Genomic DNA, 25,258 nt, shown 5'->3' with positions numbered 1-25,258 from the left:
AATAATCAGATCTTCATGCAACCACAAAGTATTATTAGAAGCAACACCTTTCTGTTTTTTTGTTTACAAAAAGCTGTAAATGATGCGTAAAAAGACCAGCCATTCTTTTCTGTACATGGCATCCTTCCGTGATTTCAGCCCTTTTCCAGTGTGAAAAAAAAATTCCCCATGTAGACTATAACAGACCAAATAAATCCAAATATCCAGGAACATTTTGTTGTTTGTCCAGAACAGATTTTCAAATCTAGTGTCTCTTTTTCAATACCTGACAGTGCCACTGTCACTATGCAGGTCAGCTCTCTATGCTTCCGCCGTTTTTCTCTCTCTGTGCTTTAGATGGGGCCCCACAGAGTCATTATTTTAAGGTGTTGATGTTCTGTCGGCCCATGCTGCCACGGCCATGAATCAACTCCACCTGCTGAGGATTGCCTGCAGGTGCTTTCAGCTTGTTATGTAGAGGCCATCAGCATAAGGCTTCAGGTGTCTGAGCTGTTTGTCTCCTCTTCTTAAGTTGCTAAATAGAGTCCATCCTAACCAGTTGATGTTTCTGTTTTTCTTCTCTTATGTTGTTGTTATTTCTTCTGACTGTTTGCCTGAAGCCACCTTTAACTGTTTCTTAAGAAGACTGGCATTATAAAGATCCGATATGATTATTAATTTCATTCTTTTTATTTTGCTCTGCACCAAAGGAGGTTGAAATATGGTCCCTATTTTCTGTATCAGCTTCCTTGTAGAAAAAAGGCTTCTCATATAAGAAGTAATATTCAGCTTTGGTACCACACATGAATATATTTTATACAGATGGTCTGAAGTAGATATGAATCAGATTTTTTTGTGTTTTATCCTTCAGTGAAAATGCCTTGATTTTGCAGTATTTGTATTATTTATGCTCTTTGCTGATGTAGCATTTAGATGCTAATCGGATATGCTGTTTATAGCTTTCCAATTGTAGATTTAAAACATCATAGGCTTAATTAATGCTGGCTCTCCATTTTAATTCCCAAACAGCCAAGCATGGGAAGAATGCAACAGCCATCCTTCAGCTAGCTGACCAGCAGTGTGTGGCAACAGGTTCTGCCTTACTCTATCTCCCAAAGAGTGGGAGGGACCTTAAACCCCTGCAATTACTCTGGCATCTTATTTATAATATTTTAAACCATAAAAACGGTGTGATTTAAAAATGTTAGCAGTTTAAAACCTTTGCCTTTTTTTGAAGAATGTTTTACTGTATGCCATAAATGGTGGAGCATTGATAACATTGATAAGCAGGTTTGCAATTCCCGGTTTGACCGGGCCTTGAACAAAAATAAACATTTCCCTATCTTACTCACAGTCCTTCTATCTGTATTTCAACATGTTAAGCAATGTTTTGTCTACTGCAGTCAGCATGCGATCTATGACTCTTTTTTTTGGCAATTTACAGTGAGAAAAGGGATGTAGTGAAGCGTTTTCTTTTCTTCAGTTTCTTTAGACACAGATCTACATCATCCCCAGATTGTGGAGCTGTTATTCTGAACTGTACATATGGCTGGTTTCCTTCACACAGAGGAGTGAAGATAGCGTCTCTGCATGTCCTTCATATTGAAATGATCCCTCTATCTCCTTGTGTCATTTTTAGGAATCTCAGCAGCCGTTTAAAAACGATTAGAAAGTGTACTTTGAACTTGAGGGCTGAAATAAAACAAGCATGCACGTGTATTTGCCTTGCATCTCGTTTGCAATGAGGTTGTCAGTCTTTTCATATAACAGAACTGTTTTTTGGATTCAGATCCTGAGAGAGGAGCACAGTCTGTCTCGCTTCACTGTGCAGGTTCCTCTTCACATCTCGACCCTCATCTCAATCGCTGCAGTTCAGATATTTACAAAAAACAGTGGGTCAGGTGCAAATCAGATGAGGAGTTATGAGGATTAATGGTCTGCACCCAATCAATGGTCAGAGTTAGTTCTGGCCCTCTGTTCTTTACAGTCATACAAAGGGCGTCATGACCGTTGAGGAGTGGCGAAGTCCTTGGATGGCAGCGTAGGGCCCCTGCTGGAAGTAGTGGTGGTAGCGGGGCATGTGGAAGGAAGGGAAGGAAGGCCCGCTGCCCTGCATGGTTCCAGCCAGAGCAGTTGGTGTGAGCGGCATCCCTAGCCGGCTGTAAGGAGGGAGGGATCCTTGGATGGGGTGGGGTAGGGAGGCGGTTCCGGTGCCCATGGCTGACAAGGTCTGAGGATGCTGGAAGCCTGAGAAGCCGGAGGTGGTGGTGACCCAGGAACTCAAGGAGAGGTTGTCTGAGGCGGTAAACGCTGAGCCTGCTGGAAAAAGAAAGGTGGAAATAAAGACTTGGTATATCTGCAGATTAGTTTAAGCCTTGATAAAATGTATGCCTTAAGACTGCGTTTATATTTACGGGCTTTTTTAAAGACTCTGAACTTCACAGCAAACTATTTCTTTTATAGTGATTGTTTCTAGCACACCAAATCATTATTGAAAGGAATTATAGTGTGTTTTACTGAAAGGCTTAGAAAGTCTTTATGTAAATGTGTATAAAATTACATGCCATTCTTTCTTTTGTAGCATATACAAAAGTTACTACATATAATCTGTATTTTTTAGAGGGATTAAATTCAAGTCAATGAGTCGATGCAATCAGCTGGTTTTCCTTAGGTATAAAATGTGAACAATTTGTCTGGATGATCTGGTTGAATTGTCTCCTTAAAGAGCTTTGAGATGACATGTGTTGTGAATTGCTGCTATATAAATAAACTGAATTGAAATGAATTTGTCAGCAGGTGCTTGACTTATTCATTGTGATCTTCAATAATGTTTCTCCAAATAAGAAAAAAAATTGAATGAAATGTTAGCAACAAAATCAATAGTAACTAAATATTACACTGACTTTTAGGTTTATGTATTCATTTGAAAGAAAAGAAGGAAATGTAAAAAAAAAAAATCACTGACAAAGATAGGTTCCCCTTTTAACCCATTTAAACAAAAAGACAGACATTTTAAATGTATTATTTACTTTTTTAAGTTGCTCAAAGCATCTATGAACTGTCAATTCATTCCTCGCTCGCTGATGTATGAATAAGACACAACACAGGTTTATAACTGTTCAAAACAGAAAAGACAGGAACGCATATGTAGCATTAAGACAATGATTAAGTGTGTTAAACCTCATACGTCTCAAACTGGGTTAAAGGAAAAGGAGCTGCTTGTTTCAACTAATTAAGAGATAAGGTTAGAGTAAAATTAAAAAGTGTAAATAAATTGAAGAATCCAAACTAATCTTGACCACATAAAGTGGCAGCATAGCATATTGTTAGATCAATGCTACAGAGAGCTGCATATATGGGTTATAAAGTGTCTATAACACCATTAGATGTCAGCCCAATACATAATAACAAGCCTGACCAAAGGTTGTATGGTAAAATGTCATTTGGGGCCCTGACCTCTTTAGTACATCCCCTCCACTGATGGTGTTTTGATACAGATTTGGTGGAAGCTGGGAGACGGGGCCAAGTTCAACTGACTGAACTTTAAAGCAATCATGGATATTTAGCAGAGGTTGTTGTAATATAAACAAAAGAAAATCTTTAAAAAGTACTTCTTAATATTTTATTTGCAGGGTTGGAAGTTCCTTTCAAATTATGTTTTTTTCCCAGGATCTTTGAATGTTTTTTTTTTCCCCGCCGCAAGAAACAGAAGAAACAGAAGAAACTGTTTTTTTGTGAATATTTTTCCTTAAACAGGCCCAAATCCAGTAATAAGCTTAAGGTGGGGTTCAATATCTATAAAGCAGGGTTGTTTTGGGGCATGAATAGCAGAAGAAAGCCAACTGGCGTAATCTGAGTATACAGGTGCTGGTCATAAAATTAGAATATCATGAAAAAGTAGATTGATTTCAGTAATTCCATTTAAAAAGTGAAACTTGTATATTATATTCATACATTACATACAAACTCATATATTTCAGATGTTTATTTTGTTTAATTTTGATGATTACAAATGACAACAAATGAAAATCTCAAATTCATCATATCAGAAAATTAGAATATTGTGAAAAGGTTCAAAATTGATGGCCCCTGGTGCCACACTCTAATCAGCTAATTAACTCAAACCACCTGCAAAAGCCTTTAAATGGTCTTTCAGTCTAGTTCTATAGGCTACACAATCATGGGGAAGACTGCGGACTTGACAGTTGTCCAAAAGACGACCATCGACACCTTGCACAAGGAGGGCAAGACACAAAAGGTCATCGCTAAAGAGGCTGGCTGTTCACAGAGCTCAGTGTCCAAGCACATTAATAGAGAGGCGAAGGGAAGGAAAAGATGTGGTCGAAAAAAGTGTACAAGCAAGAGAGATAACCGCACCCTGGAGCGGATTGTGAAACAAAACCCCTTCAAAAATGTGGGGGAGATTCACAAAGAGTGGACTGCAGCTGGAGTGAGTGCTTCAAGAACCACCACACACAGACGTATGAAAGACATGGGTTTCTGCTGTCGCATTCCTTGTGTCAAGCCACTCTTGAACCACAGACAGCGTCAGAAGCGTCTTGCCTGGGCTAAAGAGAAACAGGACTGGACTGCTGGTGAGTGGTCCAAAGTCATGTTCTCTGATGAAAGTAAATTTTGCATTTCCTTTGGAAATCAAGGTCCCAGAGTCTGGAGGAAAAGAAGAGAGGCACTTCATCCACGTTGCTTGAAGTCCAGTGTAAAGTTTCCACAGTCAGTGATGGTTTGGGGTGCCATGTCATCTGCTGGTGTTGGTCCATTGTGTTTTCTGAGGTCCAGGGTCAACGCAGCCACATACCAGGAAGTTTTAGAGCACTTCATGCTTCCTGCAGCTGACCAACTTTTTGGAGATGCAGATTTCATTTTCCAACAGGACTTGGCACCTGCACACAGTGCCAAAGCTACCAGTACCTGGTTGAAGGACCATGGTATCCCTGTTCTTAATTGGCCAGCAAACTCTCCTGACCTTAACCCCATAGAAAATCTATGGGGTATTGTGAAGAAGAAGATGCAATACACCAGACCCAACAATTCAGAAGAGCTAAAAGCCACTATTAGAGCACCCTGGGCTATCATAACACCTGAGCAGTGCCACAGACTGATCGACTCCATGCCACGCCGCATTGCTGCAGTAATACAGGCCAAAGGAGGCCCAACTAAATACTGAGTGCTGTACATGCTCATACTTTTCATGTTCATACTTTTCAGTTGGCCAACATTTCTATAAATCCTTTGTTTTTATTGGTCTTCAGTAATATTCTAATTTTCTGATATGATGAATTTGAGATTTTCATTTGTTGTCATTTGTAATCATCAAAATTAAACAAAATAAACATCTGAAATATATGAGTTTGTATGTAATGTATGAATATAATATACAAGTTTCACTTTTTAAATGGAATTACTGAAATCAATCTACTTTTTCATGATATTCTAATTTTATGACCAGCACCTGTACAGATGTGACCAAATTATTCATTCATCTAGATTTGTTATACATACACTTAATAAATTCTTAATTTGTGTCACTGTGTGTATTCTCATAAAGATTTCTCCTTATGTAGCCTGGTGGATATGGTAAATTTACTTTTCATTGGAACTTTCTCTAAAATATGATCTATTACCAGGACTTTCTCCCAGTTTATTTCAGAAGAATTAGAAAAATAAAAACCTTTCTTCCAGTTTCTTCCACTTGAAGAAACTCAACCCTGTTTATTTATATCCATTATTTCTAAGTTAATCCAAATTAGATCATGAAAAATTCTAATTCTTTGTAATATTTATTGCTTTTTAAATCTTTGCCAAGACTGCATATACTAGTGCTGTTAAACAGAAGAAGTGGGGACCTTTTCATTTACAATTAATTCAAACTATGGAGCTAGACTTCATAAGGAAAGTAGATTTTCTCAGATTATATATTTTCACCTTTAGTCTTTCAGCAAACATATATCTCATCTAAAGCCAGATTCAGGAAATTAGAATATCTGTCTTGATGAGGTTTGTTTATCAGATATATCTGGATATATCAACTTTTAGGCCAAAATTAAAGCTTGCTTTTTATTAAGCCCAAATGTCTGTATTTGAAATGTTTTCTTATAATTCTGATGTGATATTCTGATCAGAAAATATTGAGTTTTAATTAGCTCAGAAATCACAGAAATAAAGGGTTAAAATATTGTGGTTCACTTATTGAATAGAGATAGTAGAATAAATGAACTTTTCAGTGATATTCTAATTTACTGAATGGATCCATTGTGGCGACGCCTCACCTCTGGTGTGTGTGGTGTGTCCGTCCTCATTCAGGTTCTCCTCGTCCCCAGCGTAGGTTCTGATCGGCGATCGGGCGTATGAGTGCTTGTGGATCAGATTCTCAACACTTTCCCTGCAGCAAAAGCCAAAGACAGAGCCCCAAAGTAAATCTCTTTGTTTCTTTTTTTTTTTTCATCCTCCTAGAAGCAGTGACATGTCCAGCTTACACCCACAGGTCCTTCACAAATCAGACACACACAGTGATATTTAACTTTGACTTGAACTTTTTCTTAATACAGTGAAACACAAAATGTTTGATGTTTTTGTTCTTTATCATTTAAGAAATAGTAGGATATTCAGATCTCTGCACGTTTCCCCGAAACTCCAGGATTTTCTCTGGACTTTAAATCATGTGGGAAACATATCAATTCAACTTGGTTGAAATGTATTTTCCAGTGGTTCATCTAATGTGAAGTGGTTTTAGAACAGCCATTATAGTTTGTATTTTAATGTGTAAAGTGTCTGTTTCATCCATCACATCAAGCAGAGATTTTTATTTTAATCTGCAACCAAAATAAGTATAAAAACCTTTTTTTTTTTTTTACAACTTAGTCAAATTAAAATTAATCAAGTTTTCACTTGTGTCTCTTTCATTATGTTGCAGTTTGGAGGTATGAAAGGAGAAATATCCCTTATTAAAAACATGGATTATTTCTCCCTGCCATTGTCACTATGAGGGGTTGCTGCAAGGTCGAAAACTAGAAGCAGAGAACAGTTTAACTAATAAACTTGACTCATCTAATCATTCGTATAAAACTGGACTGCCTTTTTTAATCGGTCTGTATGATTAGATTACATTGACTATGGACTTATGTAAATAAATTAGATTGTATTATAGAAAAACTTTCCTAACAATGAATGCACCATCGATAAACCCAGATGAAGATTGAGATCCAAACTAAACTACTAAATCCAAATGATGCACAAAATTATGGGTATTCTTAGAAAATTCTTACATAATGAATCTCACAAACTTAAATCTATCTTAATATATTTTATAGGGATCTTAATGATTTGAAGGGTAAAATATTGGATAATTGAACCCCCTGTAGAACCATCTTCACTGGTAGCTTTATCTGTATTAGCAACACTAAGAGCCCATTTAGGATTAAGTTTTGGCTCATTCACTTTTAGTAGCTTAAGCTCAATCAGATTGGATGGAGGACATCTGTAAACAGCAATTAAACTCGGGTCCTTAAGGGCCAGTGGTAAAAATGAATGAAATCAAATACTGGCCCTAATTGAACGCACCTGATTTAAAATAATTTAATGATTTTCTCAGTGTTTCTGCATAGTCTACAGTGGCATACATAAGCCCTATTAATTTAAAATAGGTGAGGTCAGGCAGGGAGAAGCTTTAAAAATATATAAACACTGTCCTGCTGTCCTGATCTAAAGTCTTTCAAGCTTCTCAGATGTTTTCTTACATATTTGTTTTGTGATTTGGTTAATTTATCTTCAAATAACCTTCAATCATCTTCCCTGTCCTGCCTGATTAAGTATCCCACTCCGAAATGCTATTACGGTGTCGATGATGTGTTCAAGTGCATCACTTTTCAACCAATGTAGGTTAAAATCTTCCATGTTAGTGAAGTTCCGCACGGAGTGTGGGGATCTGCTAATGGGTCAACTTATGGCTTCCATCTTGTGTCACATCTCCCAATGACATTTAGAGCACAAAAAAGTACAATAATTGAAAAATGTAAGAATATTTTGCAGAACACTCTATGTACGCTAACGCACAATAAAACAAGGATAAAATGCAGCTGAACTCTTTTTAACTTTCATTTTGCTCTATGCATTTAGCTTGTGTATTCATTTAGTTTTTCAGCCTGTGCATGTGGATTTAGGCAAGGGTGCGTCATGTATCTGTTCACAGCCCCACAAACTGCATTAGCTCATTTGAGACTTGTCAGGCAGCACTTCTAAACAACAGTGACAGATATGGTTGGTGTGTGTTCATGTGTGTGTTTGTCTGGATGGACAGGCATGTGTTCTACATCATGAGAGTCATGCGTTCACATTAGCAGTGTCCCTCACGCCCCGCACCTCCGCAGCCCAAACCTCTCCAATTAGGTTAGGAAAGTGCAATATCTGTCAGCAGAGGAGTACAAATGTGTGTGTTTTTATCAGTGTTGGGCCCCTGCGGCGCAGGAGCCAGAGCAAACTCCCACAGTGCATGGCAGTTGGTGGGGTAAGGCGGGGCATTCTGGTTTCAATCAGTCACTGCTGCCAATTGAATTACAGTGTGTTTTAGTGCAGTGGCCGACTCCAGACTAATGTGATTTCTGCAGCTCCCGAAGACCAATTGATCAGGTCTAATTCACAGCCCTCACAAAGAGAAAGACGGAGAAGTACAAGGAGGGGGGTGGAGCTGTCTGGATGCGTTTCAGCGGTCTCTGTTTGGGATCTTTGATTGAGGGAAATGGGCAGATGGTTTGATTTTGTCAGCTGATTTTGGCCACAGTGCCGGAATCGGGATTTACGAGAAGTATGTGTTTTGGCCGCATCTGCAGAAATCTGCAGAGGCGTGGTTCTTGGTGTCTGCATTTGTCTGGGACTCAGATTGGATGCATTTTAATGTTAAGAAAAAACGGACAGGTGTGAACTAAGAAAAAAGTGTTAGTAGAGTAGTAGAGACAGTAGGAGAAGACAAGAAATGCACACACACACATATATATATATATATATATATATATATATATATATATATATATATATATATATATATATATATATATATATATATATATATATATATATATATATATATATATATATACAAAAAAGGAAGCTGGAAAAACAACATGCTTTAAATTAAAACATTTCATGTTTTTTTTTATGGAATGGAATAAAAGACTTTCATCGTTTTCAAGAACAAAAATAGACTTTTGTGTTGAAAACTAGAAAAGATTGAGAAGCTATATATTGAATTAATTATTTTTTATAGTTTTTGTTGTATAATAATTAGACTTTATAAGTATATTTAACATTGACATTTGTAGCTATGGAAGTTATAAATACATACACTGTTTAATTACATTTCGTTACATTGACTGATGCACAATGTATTTCAAAAACTATATTATATACATACTTATATACGTAAAAAAAAAAAGAATATATATATATATATATATATATATATATATATATATATATATATATATATATATATATATATATATATATATATATATATATATATATATATAATATATATATATATATATATATAATATATATAACCAAAGCCAAAGTCATCCAGCGACCAATAGATAAGCTCTGTCTTTTAATGGAGGCAGCTGGATGAAATAAGACTTTCTATGGACTGCTTTAAGCATTAGAAATGTTGAGAAGCTCTAGGTAACATTTATGGACAAAAGAATGAATTTTATGTAATGTTTTTGCTAGATGTTAGGCTCCTGTGAATATTATTTTTGTAATTGTTATTTTGCTAAGGCTAACAATTAGGGGCCGGGATGTTGGAGCCTATTAAGAATTAGATTCATTTATCTTTTGCAAAATTATTAATGTTAAAGAGCTAAGGTTATGTGAATGGTAGAGTTATTGTTTATTTGTTTATGTATTTGTTTTGCTTTGACCCTCCTCCTTGTCAGTCCGCCTCCTGCTGAGATTAACAAGTAGAAGCAATTGATGAGGTGGATCTGATTGTTTGTTTGAAGGAGTGAGGAGTGCAACAGTTTTTTCACACACATCACTTAACTTTATATTTGAATTTTTGTAAGTCAACTCTGAGAATATTTCTGTTATTTTTTATTAGTAAAGAAAACACCCTTATTTTGAAACAAGAAAATTCTCCACGAGTGCTTTTTGTTTTGTGAGTCGAAAAACCTCCTCCTAAGACTACTCTGGCAATTTTTGATTTTTTTGGAAACTTTTTTGATGCAAGAGTAGCCGCAACAATATATATATATATAATTTATATAATATGCTCCTGACCACGTTTGATATGTAGATCTTTTATCAAATTCCTATTTAATTGAAACCAAATTTACTCTCTGTGCACCGTTTTTAACTGTTTTGTTTCTGATAAAGTGCATAAATCAAGATGAAAAACATACTCTGTGTGGTTTTGGTTGGCTCAAGAGTTAGAAAAACACTAATCTGTCAGAGCATATTATAACAAGCTGTAAGGAAAGAAAGAAGTAGAATAAGGGGTTAAGGAATGAGGAAAGGGCAGAAGACTGATATAACAGAATGGAAGATTTAGTATGGGCAACAACAAGAAAAAGTGTAAACTATGAACTAGGATAAAACACAGGAATTGTCCATTAGACAAAGAAGCAACAGAGATCCTGATGAACAGGAATAAAATCTCCTCCCTTCTTTAGTGTCTTTTTAGTGAGAACAAAGCCAAACAAACACTTCTGGGCCCAGAATCCCCAGTACCTCTCCATGTCCGTCAGCCGGGAAGAATCCCTGAAGCCTTTGGCAAAAGGGTTGCTGTCGATCTTCAGCTTAGTTATCTGGGGGGACAGAAGCATAAAACAATTTAGACCAATCTGCTTTTCTTCTCTGCTCCCAACTTTGTTTTGCTTCTCCTAGAAATTATTCTTCAGTTACCACATCAGAAAATATCAATTCCATATTTCAAAACAAATATTAAAAGCCAATTTTTGGAAAGTCTTATTAAGACACATTAAAATATGTTAAATATACAGGTTTCATTGGATGTTTTTAGTCAAATTTTCACATAATCAAAGCCCTGGTTAAAAAAAATGCTTTAAGAAAAGTAAGTGTTCGATAAACACATTGCTTTATATTCCAACATTGCTGCATGTAGCATTTAATAAACAACATGTAATTAAATATTTAAAAATTATAATCTAATGTAAATTAATTAAACATTTTTGTTCAGTTATGTTCACATTTTATTTCATTCTTGAATGAGAATCTAAGTAAAATACCTAAATAAAATCATGTAAATATATAAGTTTGCACAAATCATAAATTGGTAAGAGAAATCTCAAAGGGTGTACGTTGTGAGTATATACCACAATCCTTACACCAGGGGGCGCAACAAGTAGGAACTTTTTGCTGCCCAAAAATAAACCCCATCTTCAGTCCTTCATAACAGGTGTCTGAGACTTCTAGATGCGTCTCTGCTGTAACACACCTGACTCCGATTTTAGCATCACTTAGCATCATCATCATCATAATAAGGTGATTTAGCTATTTTATTCAGGTGTGTAGTGCAATAGTCACATCTAAAGGTTACAGGATACCCCTAAGGATGTAAGTTTTATACGAGTAAACTTAACCTTCTTATCCATCCAGGGTCACATTTATTTGTCTGTCTATATGTAACATTTTTTGGAGAGTACAGCACAGTATTAATATATATTTATGTAACAATAATTGAACTTTATTGATCTCACATTGGATAAATTTATCTCTGCATTTAACCCATCTCCTTGTGGAGCAGTGGGCTGCCATTGTGCGGCACTCAGGGAGCAGTGTGGGGTTAAGGTTTTTGCTCAGGAATCCAGAGTGAAGACTGGGGGAATCAAACCAGGTAAATTAAATGACCTTCTCTTAAGATTTCCATTTTCTGATTTAGATTGCAATTTTAACCGCAGTTTAAACAGAAGTTCTGTCTTAAAAAGGTTCATGTGACTCATTTGAGCATGCCTGAACATCTAATATAGAAAAACAAAAATATTAGAGCTTAAGCAGGGACATATGATCAAGAACTGACAGTTTTACTCACCAGCTGGTTCTGATAAGCTGTGACAGCAGTAAAGACGGTCTCAACAAACACAAAGGTGCGAAACTCCTCAGATTTGAGGTTGAGCAACGAGGCGGTGTGGTCTTTCTTTTTGATAATGTGAACTCGTGGCTGATACTTGTGCATAGAATTCAGGATGATCTGCAAAGGGAAAGAATAAGAAACAATAAAGAAAATGTTTTCATACTGCAGACACCAATGGTCCGTCAAAAAGTAGCAAATGCTTTTCTTTCTATTCATTTGAAGTTGACCATTCTGCATGAGTCCCCCCATCAGTTAGCCTCACACATTGTTCCATCGGACATTTCCCTTCATGTTTATACTTGAAATCACTCCCACAGACACTATCTGGGTAACCTCTAGGTCCTTTACAAATACAGGGCTTGTTTTTCCATCTTCCCAAAGATGTATTCCTGACCAATAAACAACTTTTATACATGTATTAATATACACTGAAAAACTAAACAAAAATTTCATCATAAATTTAAAAATAAAAACAATCTGAATATGATTGTTTGCATTTTCTGATGTGAAACGAAACAAACGAAAGATTTTGGTTCTGTAAAAAAAAAAAAAAGCTGTGTTTACTCTCAGCTAGCTTTAACCCTATGTGCTATGATGAGTTGATAAGTAAAGTCTTCACACCAAAGATGGTAACATTTATAATTATGTTACAAACAATGACTTTCATTCACGCCTCAAAAATACTCTTAAATGTTCTTATTTCATAAATAGGGTATAATAAAGCATGTATTGGTCACTGAGAATATGAGTAAATATTGAATTACGGTAAGGTATTGGAGAAATTGTCAACAACAGGATGTTATATGCCTACAATTAGAATGTATTTTATTTTAGGTAATGAATTGGAAGTCTGCAGCCTTTATAATCCAAAGAGAATTAAAAAGAAATAAATTATCCTCAGTCCACCTAAAAAGGAAAACTTGTTACATGATCTTTTGAAAAAATATGACTTGAATGTTAAATTTATATTATCCTCATTAAAATATAAAATACCGAAAATAATTTCATAAATAAACTAAAACGCGGCTGAAACCTGCATTAAATATATCTTAAAAAAAAAAAAAATATGCATCTTTTTTTTTTAAATCAATTTTAACTCAAGTTATTTGTGGAAGGTCCAAGGTGCTTCTTAATGCTCTGTAGCTGCGGCCTTCAAATCTAGATTGTATAATGAGAGAAAAATTATAAAGAAGAATAGAAAAATCTTGGAACACATTTAAGGGAGGTACAATAAATATATTTTTCTCAATCTGCGAATAATATCTTATTTATCCACTAAAAGCAAAGGATGCATCAGCTACAGATGGAGACCTCTTAGGTTTCTCATTTTGTTACAGAAATACTAGCAGTTATTTTTCTTTATGGTATTTCAAAAATAATAATGACATAAGTTGCTTGTTGCACATATTTCTAATAATCTGCTATGTCTTTACATTCATGAAATCCCTTTGCTATTTTTAATTTTTTGACTTTTTCAAAATTTTACTGTTTATCTATAGTTTAATTTGCCTGTTTGTTTTGCAATTAATACAGCTCTTTTCCCATCGTGTCTGACAGTAAAAGTAATCTCTTATGTATTTTCATTCTGGGTAATTACCCTATAAAATCCGTAGATTTCTTTTCAGTTTTAGAAAAATAAAATGTTAAATTTTCATATTACTGAGACTGTGAGCAAATAAAATGAAGTAACAAGTGATATTTTATTTATATATTTATATATATATATATATATATATATATTTATATATATATATATATATATATATATATATATATATATATATATATATATATATCTAACGGACAATTTGCCTCCTATAGACAAAAAAAAATGACTTAATAAAAGTAAAAGCTAAACAAAAACTGAAAAAAAGCATAAATGAAGCCAAATATTGTCTAACACTTGGACCTGAGCCAGACCTTTATTTTTTTTAATGGTTATATTTCTTTCTGTAAAAACAGGAAATTGTAAAAGAGAAAAGCCGCGCTCACGTGTCCGTGCTGGTCCAGCTCGTTGTTTGTCAGCTTGACCTTCTCGAAGGAAACCATCTGCTTCATCAGCTGCTCCCCGGTGAACGGAGAGTCCGGGTGGACGTATAACCTGCAGCGGGAGAACACATCTCACATCTGATTGGCTCAGAGGAATTCGAAGCGCGGGTCGCTTGACCAATGAACGCGCAGAACTTAATTGACTTTAATTGACACAAAGTGTATCGTCATAAAACGTCTGACTAAATCTTCTCATTTTCTGAGGTTGGTGAAAAACGGTCGTACGTTTGTAATGAAAATTTACCCTTTTTTTCTTATGTCACCACAAGCAGCCGTTTCTTTATTTTCAAGCAAATAAGGAAAGCATTCAAGACTTTTATCTTTCAGCATCAGAAAACTGGGTTTTTTAAGGTACTGATTAATTGCTTTTAACGTGATATTATTATTATACTGTTGAATTATAATTGTAGCCCATGATAATTGCAGAGGCAAATGCTGGTTCTTATAAAGATGTTGATTATATTGGGAATAAATAATTGATAAATATATCCATGTTGGATGAGGAGACTAAACAGTTTGTATTGTCCCTGGTATAAGGAAAATGAAAACAGCATAAAATAAAAAAAATGTTTTTAATTTTTTTTTTTTTTTTTTTTTTACTGTTTTTTTTGTTTGTTTTTTGTTTTAATCTTAACCTTTGCTATAGAAAGAAAATATGATAAAAATCCAGAATAATGTCCTGTTTGGTGGTGTTTAGGCTACCTGGCGGGCAGAGGAGGGTCGGCCTTGCCGGCCACCAACCAGGAGGAGCGGTGGTAGGCGTAGCGGTACCGCTTGTTGTCCACCGGGACGATGTCCATCAGGACGATGTACTTGGAGTCCTGGTCAACCCCGGAGAAAGAAACCCGGATGGTAGGAAACATCCGCCTGTAGGATAATATTCTTCTTATTATTATTGCGATAAATAAAATAATAAATAAACAAAAAAGAAAATATAAAAATAAAATGTAAAGGGAATATTTGGATGATTCAGCGTTAGAGACGGATTTAACTCCATAAAAACAACAGGATATGTAATAAAGGTTGAATAAACCTTCTTTGATCCTAGACACAGCAGACAAATGGGATCAGATTAATGGGATTTTAGATTGGATTTTAAAAAGAAAAAAATAAATACAACCAAACATTATGCAAACAGCCTGTTTATCAAATCATGAAAATAATAAAATATATCAGGTTGGATATATGTTTAAAAAATTTATTTTAATGTGGCTACAAAAAAAATATTGTGGTAAAGTGATGCCTTTAGAGTAAAATAAATTGTGCTGAAAATGTTGGACTTCTTTATCACAATTAACCCATTGCATTAAATTTAAAGAAAGTATTTTCGTTTGAAAAATAACCATTTTGTAAAATTAACCCTTGTTGTGTGTAGCACAAAAAAAAACCGCCCCAAAAAACCCGACAATAGTTATAACCTCTACTGAAAGTGAAGACTTAGAAAGATTTTAGTTGTCATTTTGTTTATACCAGCGTAAAACAAAAAGAAATTTCGTTTGTAACAGCTCTCTGGACAATTTAATCTGCAGCCTTGATAGTAAAAAAAAAAAATACAAAAATAAATAAATAAAAAATAAAAATGTGTGTGTATATATATATATATATATATATATATATATATATATATATATATATATATATATATATATATATATATATATATATATATATATATATATATATATATATATATATAGATAGTAAAAAGTGTTTTTTAAAAAAAAAGTGAAATTGGTTTCTATATCTCTGCGCTGTCTGACCAGTACATAAATAAATAGAGAGCAGCAAATTTTTTATTTATTTCATTTTAAAAAATATAAAAAAATAAAACAATTTAATAAAAACATAACATGTAGCACAGACAGACACAAATCCTAAAACAATAAATTTAAAGACAAGAAGGGAAGAGGCCATCTTTATTTATATTTTCCACATTTCATACATATTCTATGTGTTCAGAGTGACTAGCAGTATCTGCATGAATGCATTCAAACACTTTACCTTCCAGACTTGGTGATGATCATCTCAGTACCGAGCTCGTGGAATTTGTCCCAAAGCTCTTTGGTCTCCAGGCTGCACGAGATCTTGGCCATCTCCTCGCTGGGGATGCCGGGATTGGTGGGGATGAGCGGCTCCGTGCACACTGCGGGCGCGTTCCCGCTGAAGTCCCCGTGCCCGTCCAGGGAGGACAAGTCAGCCAGGGACTGCTGGTTGCAGGAGGATTTCTCCACGAATTGCTCTGATATTAGGAGGATGAGTAAAAAAGAAAAGAAATGCAGAATAAAAATGAGGATAGTTCTTATTTCACATTACAACCTTTAAGCAGAGAGAATGATAGGCCTACATAAAAAAATCCCTAAGACGTAAAAGTCTCAGCAATACAAGTAAATAGGCAAGGGTAAAAAAAAAAGAAGAAGAAAAAAAAGCAAAGGCAACAAAATAAAAACAAAAAGCAAAATTCGTGGAATAATTAACCTTTGATATTCTGGAATTTAAATCCATAAACGTGTCAATAAAAATGAGAACAATCATCATGGATTCATAATATATGAGTTTTTATTCGTGTACCTGATAATAAGTAAGCCCTCTCAGAGTAAAAACGACAACAATATAAAAAATGTATTTAGGTAAAAACTTCACAACTTTTTTTTAACAGAAAAAAAAAAAAAAAAAAACGAATAACTTTTTTCAGCAAATTGATAAGACCAAATATCAATATAATGTAAAAAACGACGATCGTGTATCAAACGTTCTCAGGTGATAAATGGACCAAGCTGTGCGTAAAAGCTTAAATGTGCGTTTCCACATCAACGTTTATTTGACATTTTTCTTTCACATAAAAAATAAAAAGAAGCAAAGCCTTTTCTCTTATTTTAATGTTACATATTCAATATTTAACTGCCATTTTTTCTCAACAGGATCCAGCAGTGATTGAGATAAAATAGATTCTTACCCAGAGGTTTGATGGTGTTCTCCTCCGCCTCCTTGTCCTTGCTGGACTTCCCGCTGGACATCAGGGCGGCTATGGAGAAAGCATTGGCCCGGGATGAGAGCTGCGGCTTGGGAGATGACGTGTACTCCATGTCGGTGCTGAAAAAAAGGCAAAATATTCCCCTCTGATCAAATAAAAGCAGAAAATCTCCAGAGATGCCGGCCGCCGTTTGGCTCCAAGCGGCAGAAAGTTGAAGAAATTTACGCGCTGTTCTTCCTTGGTTTAAGGACTTTCTGCGCAAAAATGCTTCGCTGAAGTGTGCAGGTTAACAGTCAAAAAGAAAGACAAGCAGTTTTATTGCAGCCTAACAGGAGGTCTTGTTGGATTCATGTTGAAGGAGGAACGCACAAGTGTCTCCTGGTGGATGTCAGACCTGAGGCCAGCGGCTGGGACGCATCAGTCCGCTACGGTTCAGCCTCTCCTTATTATTCCAGTCTGCCCTCCAATCACTGCCTCTGCCTCCACGTCACGCTCCCACTGTCTCACAGAGGCCCTGAAAGCGAGCAGCCAATTAAATCACCTGCTGCTGCCAGCAGAGACAGACAGGGAAACAGAGCTGGAGCAGAACAGGGAGAGAGAGAGAGATTGGAAGTAATAATGTGAGAATTTTATGACTGCAGAGGCTGATGACAGACTGAAATGACTAATATATGCAGGAGAACTCCTTTGATGTCTTGCAAAACAAAAAGGAATCCATATGAACCATCCTTTACATTTGCTTTACCTTGATCCCCTTTAAAGATAATGAAGGACATTTTAATGCATCACTTAATCCAGAGGGTGAAAATGACCAACAAAGGAAGTTCTTGGAGGAGAATAAGGAGAATAATAAAATAGATAATTAGATATATGTGGAAGTTTTTTAAAGGCCTTTTAACCTATGATAATTCCCCTGCTCTATACTTATTTAAATGTATTATTACAATTTAATTGGTGGTTTTATCCATTTCATCCAGAAAAAAAGGTGCATCAAACAGATTGGGACACAGGTCTACAAAAAAGTGCCTTGTTGTATTTTTTATAATAAAAAGAAAAGGTTTTGAAATTTAACTATATTTGGCCCAGCAATTATTTTGGTTAAAAAGAAAAAAACAAAAACAAAAACAAAAAAACTGCATGAACAATGTGTTTTGATTTTCATGTTTTTTTAAGTGTTTCTTTTCATCATTTGTTGTTTTATACATTTTTAAAATGTTTTATTGATTTTGAAAAAAATAGAGGACCATGCATATTAATGAACAATAGACAATATAAATATGCCAGATTACAGCTTTAGGCTAATTTCAATCTGTCCTCCTGGCAAGTTGTTGTCACAGGCAAATTAGATATTTAAAACACTAAACATAGACACCATAACGTACATCATAGTACAGTGAAACAATAAGGTCAATGACTATAATGAAGAAATCACAGCTCTTATACTGCACTGATCACACTGGTATTTTACTTAGTTATATATTGCACTGAAAGCATTAAAGATAAAAAATAGTCCATAGGTGTTAATCACTATAGTGCACCCCGATCACTCATGATCAAATGTTTGAGCATCTAGCAACCGCATTTTTTTATTTATTTAGAAGGTTTGAAAACTTTAGCATTCCCTTGCGGAAATAGGCTTAGTATTCCAGAAGGTTGAGGCCTGAAGTGACATGAGGTTTTGTGAAAAGGATGTCTGTCTAAATCAAGGTTCAAAATCACCTCTCACAGTGGCTTACTTTTTAATTAGCTCTGCAGTTATGTTATCGTATGTCGTATTATTAACTAATGAGAGAAAATAAAATAAAATAGATTAAAAGTAAAGAAAAGTTGTAAAGGTTTTAAAAAAAATGTACTGACATATATTAAGGAGGGATATTTAAAGTGTTATTTTGAATCCAATAGGTTGTAAGAATAGCTAAGATAGGATAAATAACACAGTGAGCATAATATGGAGTGCTGGTCAGAGGTACATTTCTGACTCACATGTAAGAAACCATTCAGGACAAAATGAACATTTTAAAAAATTTCAAGGAGAATTCAGGAAAGCAAGTTTCACCAAAGATTCACTTAGGCTTAATGTTCAGCAGGTCTGGTTCAGCCTCAGGTGAGGAATCGAATAGGCAATCTGCAAAATTTTCAAAAGTCTTCATCACACCTGCTGCCTTTCCGCAAATACAGAAAAAATATCAAGGCAAAACAGCGGAAGATGAGCTTTTTTCAGCAAAAGTCTAATTAGTGACAGCAGCCCTTGTTTATTCTGAAGCTTTCCCTGTCCCAACTATCAGTTTATAACTGCTCCTAGTCAGTCAAAAAAAATTAATACATGAAAAACAAATCCAACCAGAGGGAGGATGCACAATAAATGCAAGATCTGGCTCAAAACAACAATCTGTTACTAGTGTGAGTCCAATGCAAGCTGAAATTATTTCAAGGAGCATCTGGCACCATGTTCCCAAAGCAGTAACCTCTGTGTTGCATGTTTTTTTCAGTGTCCTCAAAGTCACTTTTACTCTTCTCAGGGAAACAGCAGCTAACCCAAACACAGAGCCAAAGACCGGCCAAGCAGCTAAACCTATTAGGGGACTCCTGAATGCAGATCTGCTGGTGCAGATATTTAATAAGAGACCTGCACTGGCAAATGAGATTACCTTGCAATTGGCAGTGGATAATGTGCTAAAAGCTTTCCCTCTTAAGCGTCACTCCTTACTGAATATTATTCACACTTTCAGGGGCCGCTGGCGCCTTAAAGAAACAGGCAGCATGGAGGTTAAAGCACAGATGGTGGTTAGTGATGGTGCTGCATGATGATTAACAAAGGAAACAGAAAAAAATGAAGGAACACTTGATGTCCTCTTTATATTAACATAGGCCTTTAGCGAGTAATAACATTTATATATTTAACATACATTTGAACTGAGATAGATATATAGATAATTAGATTTTAAAACAAGTTTCTTCTTTATGCAGCTCTGCATGCTTTCCTCGAGTTGATCTCACCAGCAGGAGGAGGAGGAGATAACAAGATAGGTGACGGCTCACCAAACCCAGAGCCAGCAGCACTCAGGGATATGACAATGAAACCGTCCAAACAATTCTTCTGAGGGGGATAAATGGCCATCGTGTAAAGAGGTCAGCAGCACACGAAAGCCAATTCCCTGCAGAGTGGAATCTGAGTAAAAATAATCGCCCTGTGATTGAATTAAACCCTGGGACATTTGAGCCACAGTAATGAAATGGCTGTTTGTTGTGACCCAGTCCTTTCACCTTCCTGACAGATTCCTTCTTTTCTTTGTCTTTTTTTTTTTTTTTTTTTACCAGATTAGAGGACAGGCAGCGGGAATATGTTTGATATATTGGTAAGCATTTGTTTTGTCAATGTAAATCCTCATTATCACCACTGCTTCTGCATATTACATGGCAGTGTTCACCTGCAGGGCTGAGGGGACACAGGGGGCCGATTTATGTTGCTTCAGCTAAAGGCTGCTGTTTGTGACTGTTACTGTGAATATAAAAGTATTTTATTCTAAAACACCTCATAGTTTCAAAATGCTTTTTCTACATTTAATGGAAGACACAACAACTAGAATTTAAATTAAAAAATAAAATACAAATGAAGATAACATATATAGAAAAATAAAAGGCACAGCTTTAAACCAAAACTTTGCCCAATTGTATTAAATTTTGCACATTAGTCTCACCTCACATCATTTATAATTTTAGACTGTTTTGAAATAAAATTTACTTTTTTTTAGTGGGACTTATCTGGCATTTGCTGATATGCTTCGTTTGGCTGGAGCCATTGTTCAAAATGATAACAAAGAGTCAAAATGGTCTCATTACTAAAAGCTAGGAGAATGGGACCCGGAAGATAAAAAGAATAGCATAAAGACAGCTTTCAGTAGTTAAAGAAATTATAAAATAGTGAAAAACTTACAACGGAACTGGAACCTTCTATGACAATATTCATAACAACAACAAGGAAGCTGGTAGGGAGGCTGGCAGGAGCAGCAGTTTTTTCTGAAAAGTGCCAGTTCTGTTCTAGGTGACAAAACAATCAACTGCCTTTTGAGGTTGGAAAATTAAAAGATGAAGACCTTCAAAACACGGAGGTGGAAGCATTGTGAAGAAACCCAGAGACTTAACCTCGAAACACCAGGTGTCTGCTAAAATGTAAAGACAGATTCAATTTTTTAAGCATCACTTGGATGCCTACGTAGTATGCGGCCGAGTCGATCACAGATTAGATTTTTTTAATGATGTTTTAAGTCAGACAAAAAAATTGACAGAAAATCTGTGGGGTCACATTGAAAGGGCTGTGGATATGAGACATCCACACGGTAGGATAGACCCACGTCAATTCAAAAAGCTCTTTAAATATATATCTGTAGCCCTTTTAAAACAAATCCAATTCAAACAAAAGCAGTTTTATAACTGAATGTCCTCCTATTTAAATGCACTAACAAGAAAAAAAAAAACTGCATCAAATACAAGAGCTTATATAATAAAAAGAAAACAAGCCATATAGCAAAATTAAACTGTGGGAAATCTGTCCTTGAAGTGCTTGAATTAACAAATGCAACAGAAAAGACAAAACAGTATCTCACCCGCTTTAGGTTTGTCTTTTTGCTGCAGAGCACATGATACTTCAAGGCAGCATAAGAAAAGGACAGGATTAAACTCAATGGAAATTAATTGACATGATAAAAAAAACAAACAATAAAAGGCCTTTAAAAACTTTAAAAGCTATACCATTATCCCTTATGTAGAAAATCTAACTTTAAACCTATTTTAATCAATTGATCTAGCACAGTGCTGCATTTGTACTTTATATACATTTCCAATGTTGGGTTAAACCTGGGCTTTAAAAGATCAACACTGCAATAAGTTTGTTTTTGCAGATATATAAACAATGTCTGTAAAAATAGCTGCAGGTTTTCTGCTCTCCTTTGAGTCCGTAGTAGGCAGTCCATTAAAGTGATTGTTTTAGAGTGAACGCTGCATTTCTGATGCTGTCTTGGTGACAGACTGGAATAGAGACCTTTGGAAACAATGACTTCTCTTCCTGATTGGCTCTTATCAGTCTCTGTGTGTCATCATGTTCCTATCACGTGTTCACAGCCAATCCCCAGCTTCCTGATATAGATATTTTTTTACTCCTGCTTTAAAAGCCAGATTATGATCCAAAGTGCTATTTTAATGAGTAATGGTGTTTAGAGTTCTTTACAGGAGTCTGAAGCAGTGACGGCGGCACAAGCGAATTATGTGTCAGGGGCAACGGAGGGTGTTTATTATATTAGGGATATTTTTATGCAAAACATTGCCTATTGTCACTCATGTGAAATATTCTTCTCTCTCACTGTTGCAATACATGCCAACTACTGTGTAGTCTGTGTAATTTTGTGCTCATGTATAAGGTCAGTACATCTCTGCAGTACAAGTGCAATAATCCAAGTCAAATACTGTGTAGTCTTTCCTTAGCTCTCTACAGTGCTGATATTTTTATATCTAAAGGAAACATATTCTAGGTCATTGGAACTTTATTATACTCTTTTGTACTATATACACTCTTTTTATATTGTCTGTTGCGTTTCTATCTTTAATGGCATCTTGCTTTAACTCTTTGTACTCTATATAAACTACTGGAACCAGAAATTCCCTGAAGGAGTAATTGAGTCTAAATCTAAGCTGAGTCTAAGGAGTTGGGTCTAAGTCTAAGTTTCTGGAGTATTTACTGATCCAAGCCTATAATGGCTAAGTACTGGAAATTACTTCAGTTATTTAGCAACAATTAAGACGCTAGAAATAAAGACACTTAATCTATTTTCAAGAGTGGAAAATACAAAATACTAAAATAATTTTCAGCCTTTCTTAGATCTTCATATTTTGTCCTTTTTATTCAGTTATTTATACATATGCTGTATACATAAATGGTTCTGCTTAATTTCTTTAGTTTAAATAATTGGGTCTCTGTCTGACTCAGTTTGCTCTGAAATGGGCTGCATGATTATCAGTGTTGTGACTTTAGTCCAGGTTGTGGTTGCAGAGAACACCCAGGTACTTAGAAAAGTCCTCTATGTTATTATCAGTTCCCTGAATGCTGCCAGTGGTGGGTCTGTGTTTCTGGAGATCCACCTCCAGCTCCTTGGTTTTTCTCCTGCTGTGATAATTTGGTGTCTTTTTGACACGAGTCTGCAAACTTCATTCACTGTAACTTTATTTATTTGGTGTATTTGATAGGGATAGAAACAACAAAATAAACAGACCGTTGTGCAGAAGTCTGCATCATAGACCTTATATCAGAAACTAATTCGCAGCACTTGTCTCTTGAATTTCCCACACCTGTAATGAAGCCATGTTCAGGCCCCCGTGCTGAAGACCAGCCACACAGTCCCCTTGTGGCCAGTGAGGTAATCCAGTATCAACTGGGACAGATGGTGGTCCAGTCCTGACAGCTCCAGCTTCTCTTTCAAAGGGCCGGTCTGGATGCTATTAAAAGAACTGGAGGAATCAAAGAACATGAGTTTCACAGGGCTTCCATCTATTCCAGGCAGATCAGAGCTCGGAGTGGGAGGTAAAGGATGATATCATCCATATTCAATTCCAGGCTGGTACGCAAACTGCAGAGGATCCAACAAAAACTTCACCAGGACCAATCTGATTAGATCTGTCAGAGCCACTAGCTTTCATCTGCTTAGATGTGCGGCTATGACCTGGAAGCATAAAGGTAGCTTAAAAATCCTAGGTGATTATATAATTCATATGTTGTTTGTTTTATAAAACTGTATCTCAAAAAACACGATTAATAAGAAATAATAAGTACATGCTGGATCTAATAGTAAAACTGCGATTTATTAGCAGATAACTTATGCAATTCATCTGTTTAATTAATTAAACCTCCCGAAAAAATAACTATTTTATGTTTATGATGTACTAACAAAACACTGTAAGTAATAAATGGTAAGCTGGTTTTTTTATTGAATGAGCAGGAGTAGGAAGGTGGTTCTTTAAATGTATCCAGATTATCTAAAATGTCCTTAGGTCATATTCATTTTTGAAATACCATGACCTAGATGACTGAGAATGTTGACCAGCATCATTAAAGTAGCAGATATTGGTTACGCATGTCAACATAATAAGAAAAAATTTTATTATCTTTTTTTTTTTTTTTTTTTTTTTTTACTTAAAACTCAATTAAGGCAACATTTAAGAAAGAAAGAAAACACAATACTGCATAAAGAAAACATTTTCATCTCCATGTCTTTCATAAGAGAATCAGTGTCAACATTTTCATACAGTTGTGCTTGAAAGTTTACTTACACTCCCATTAAAGGAAATTATGAATTCACACTAGCAATTCAGACAACACAAAAGTGAAAAAGTAATTATAAATAAAAAAGCGACTAAATGATAATTCTGTAAACCAAAATCCAGATTTTTTCATTTTTGCTAAAAAAATCATTTTGGAAAACTCTCAGACAAATTAAAGTACCTCACTGGAGAACTGTGAACCAACATACCTGTTAACAGGTGCAGAAATCTGATTTAACATTTCCTGAACATTACAGAAAATAACATTAAAGAACATTATAGAAACACCCTTGCAAGGATGGATGGCAGGATGGATGGATGATTTAAATTTAAATTTATTTTACTCTTGGCTGATTTTTTTTGTCTTTAATGGAAGAGTATGTAAACTTTCAAGCGCAAATGTAGTTGTCAAAAGTTTATCATAAGTTTCACATATTATATGTGAAGGCTACGCTTTTCAGGTTCTGATGCCTTGGACCTGTATCAAATGTTTTGTAAGGGGGAACAAAAATCGTCTATAAAAATTAAACAATCAGTTTACAGTCAGATTCATTTAAAGTTTACTATCTAAGGAAAACCAGTTGATAGCATCGACTTATTGATTCAAATGCAATCCCTCACACTAGGCATGCTTGTGGCGACAGTGGAGAGAAAAAAATTCCTTTTAAAAGGAAGAAACCTCCAGCAGAACCAGGCTCAGTATGAGCGGCCATCTGCCGAGGCCGACTGGGGTTCAAGGAGACAGAAGCAGAGATACAAAAAAACAACTGTAAAAGGCGGCTCCATCCAGGAAACACACAGCCAGGCAGACGAGCTCCGAGCTAGCTCCCATGTCAGAGGATGAAGAG

General features: G+C 35.5%; 1 protein-coding gene across 4 annotated transcripts; it reads right to left on the bottom strand.

The window, feature by feature from the left end:
- Positions 1-1,205: 1,205 nt before the first annotated feature.
- Positions 1,206-17,577, bottom strand: tbx20 (T-box transcription factor 20). Of its 4 annotated transcripts, none has more exons than XM_038279595.1 (8): positions 17,085-17,577; positions 16,133-16,370; positions 14,834-14,998; positions 14,075-14,183; positions 12,041-12,199; positions 10,720-10,796; positions 6,267-6,379; positions 1,206-2,295 (listed from the first exon to the last, which is right to left on the bottom strand). In XM_038279595.1, exons 1-8 carry the CDS (start codon positions 17,212-17,214, stop codon positions 1,967-1,969), a joined length of 1,320 nt encoding a protein of 439 aa, XP_038135523.1. In that variant the 5' UTR covers positions 17,215-17,577; the 3' UTR covers positions 1,206-1,966. The 4 variants fall into 4 exon arrangements, with proteins under 4 accessions (XP_038135523.1, XP_038135522.1, XP_038135519.1 ...); XM_038279594.1 differs by having other exon boundaries at positions 6,267-6,382; positions 17,085-17,576; XM_038279591.1 differs by having other exon boundaries at positions 1,206-2,298; positions 6,267-6,382; positions 17,085-17,574.
- Between the last annotated feature and the right edge of the window lie 7,681 nt (positions 17,578-25,258).

This window comes from Cyprinodon tularosa, unplaced genomic scaffold (assembly GCF_016077235.1).
Source record: "Cyprinodon tularosa strain WSP-4 unplaced genomic scaffold, ASM1607723v1 ctg151, whole genome shotgun sequence".
Taxonomy (NCBI): domain Eukaryota; kingdom Metazoa; phylum Chordata; class Actinopteri; order Cyprinodontiformes; family Cyprinodontidae; genus Cyprinodon; species Cyprinodon tularosa.
Note: the sequence above shows the minus strand (reverse complement) of the source record. Positions and strands in the feature narration are given on the sequence as shown.

What these genes read in the sequence shown, in the direction of transcription:
- tbx20 (XM_038279591.1), bottom strand. Translation starts at nt 17,214, where the DNA reads ATGGAGTACACGTCATCTCCCAAGCCGCAGCTCTCATCCCGGGCCAAT. An exon ending in AGCTGGACCAGCACGGACAC is followed by an intron (nt 12,200 to 14,074) that starts GTGAGCGCGGCT and finishes TTCCCTTTGCAG; the next exon opens with ATCATCCTGAATTCTATGCA. An exon ending in CGGCTGACGGACATGGAGAG is followed by an intron (nt 6,383 to 10,719) that starts GTACTGGGGATT and finishes TGGCTTTTGCTG; the next exon opens with CAGGGAAAGTGTTGAGAATC.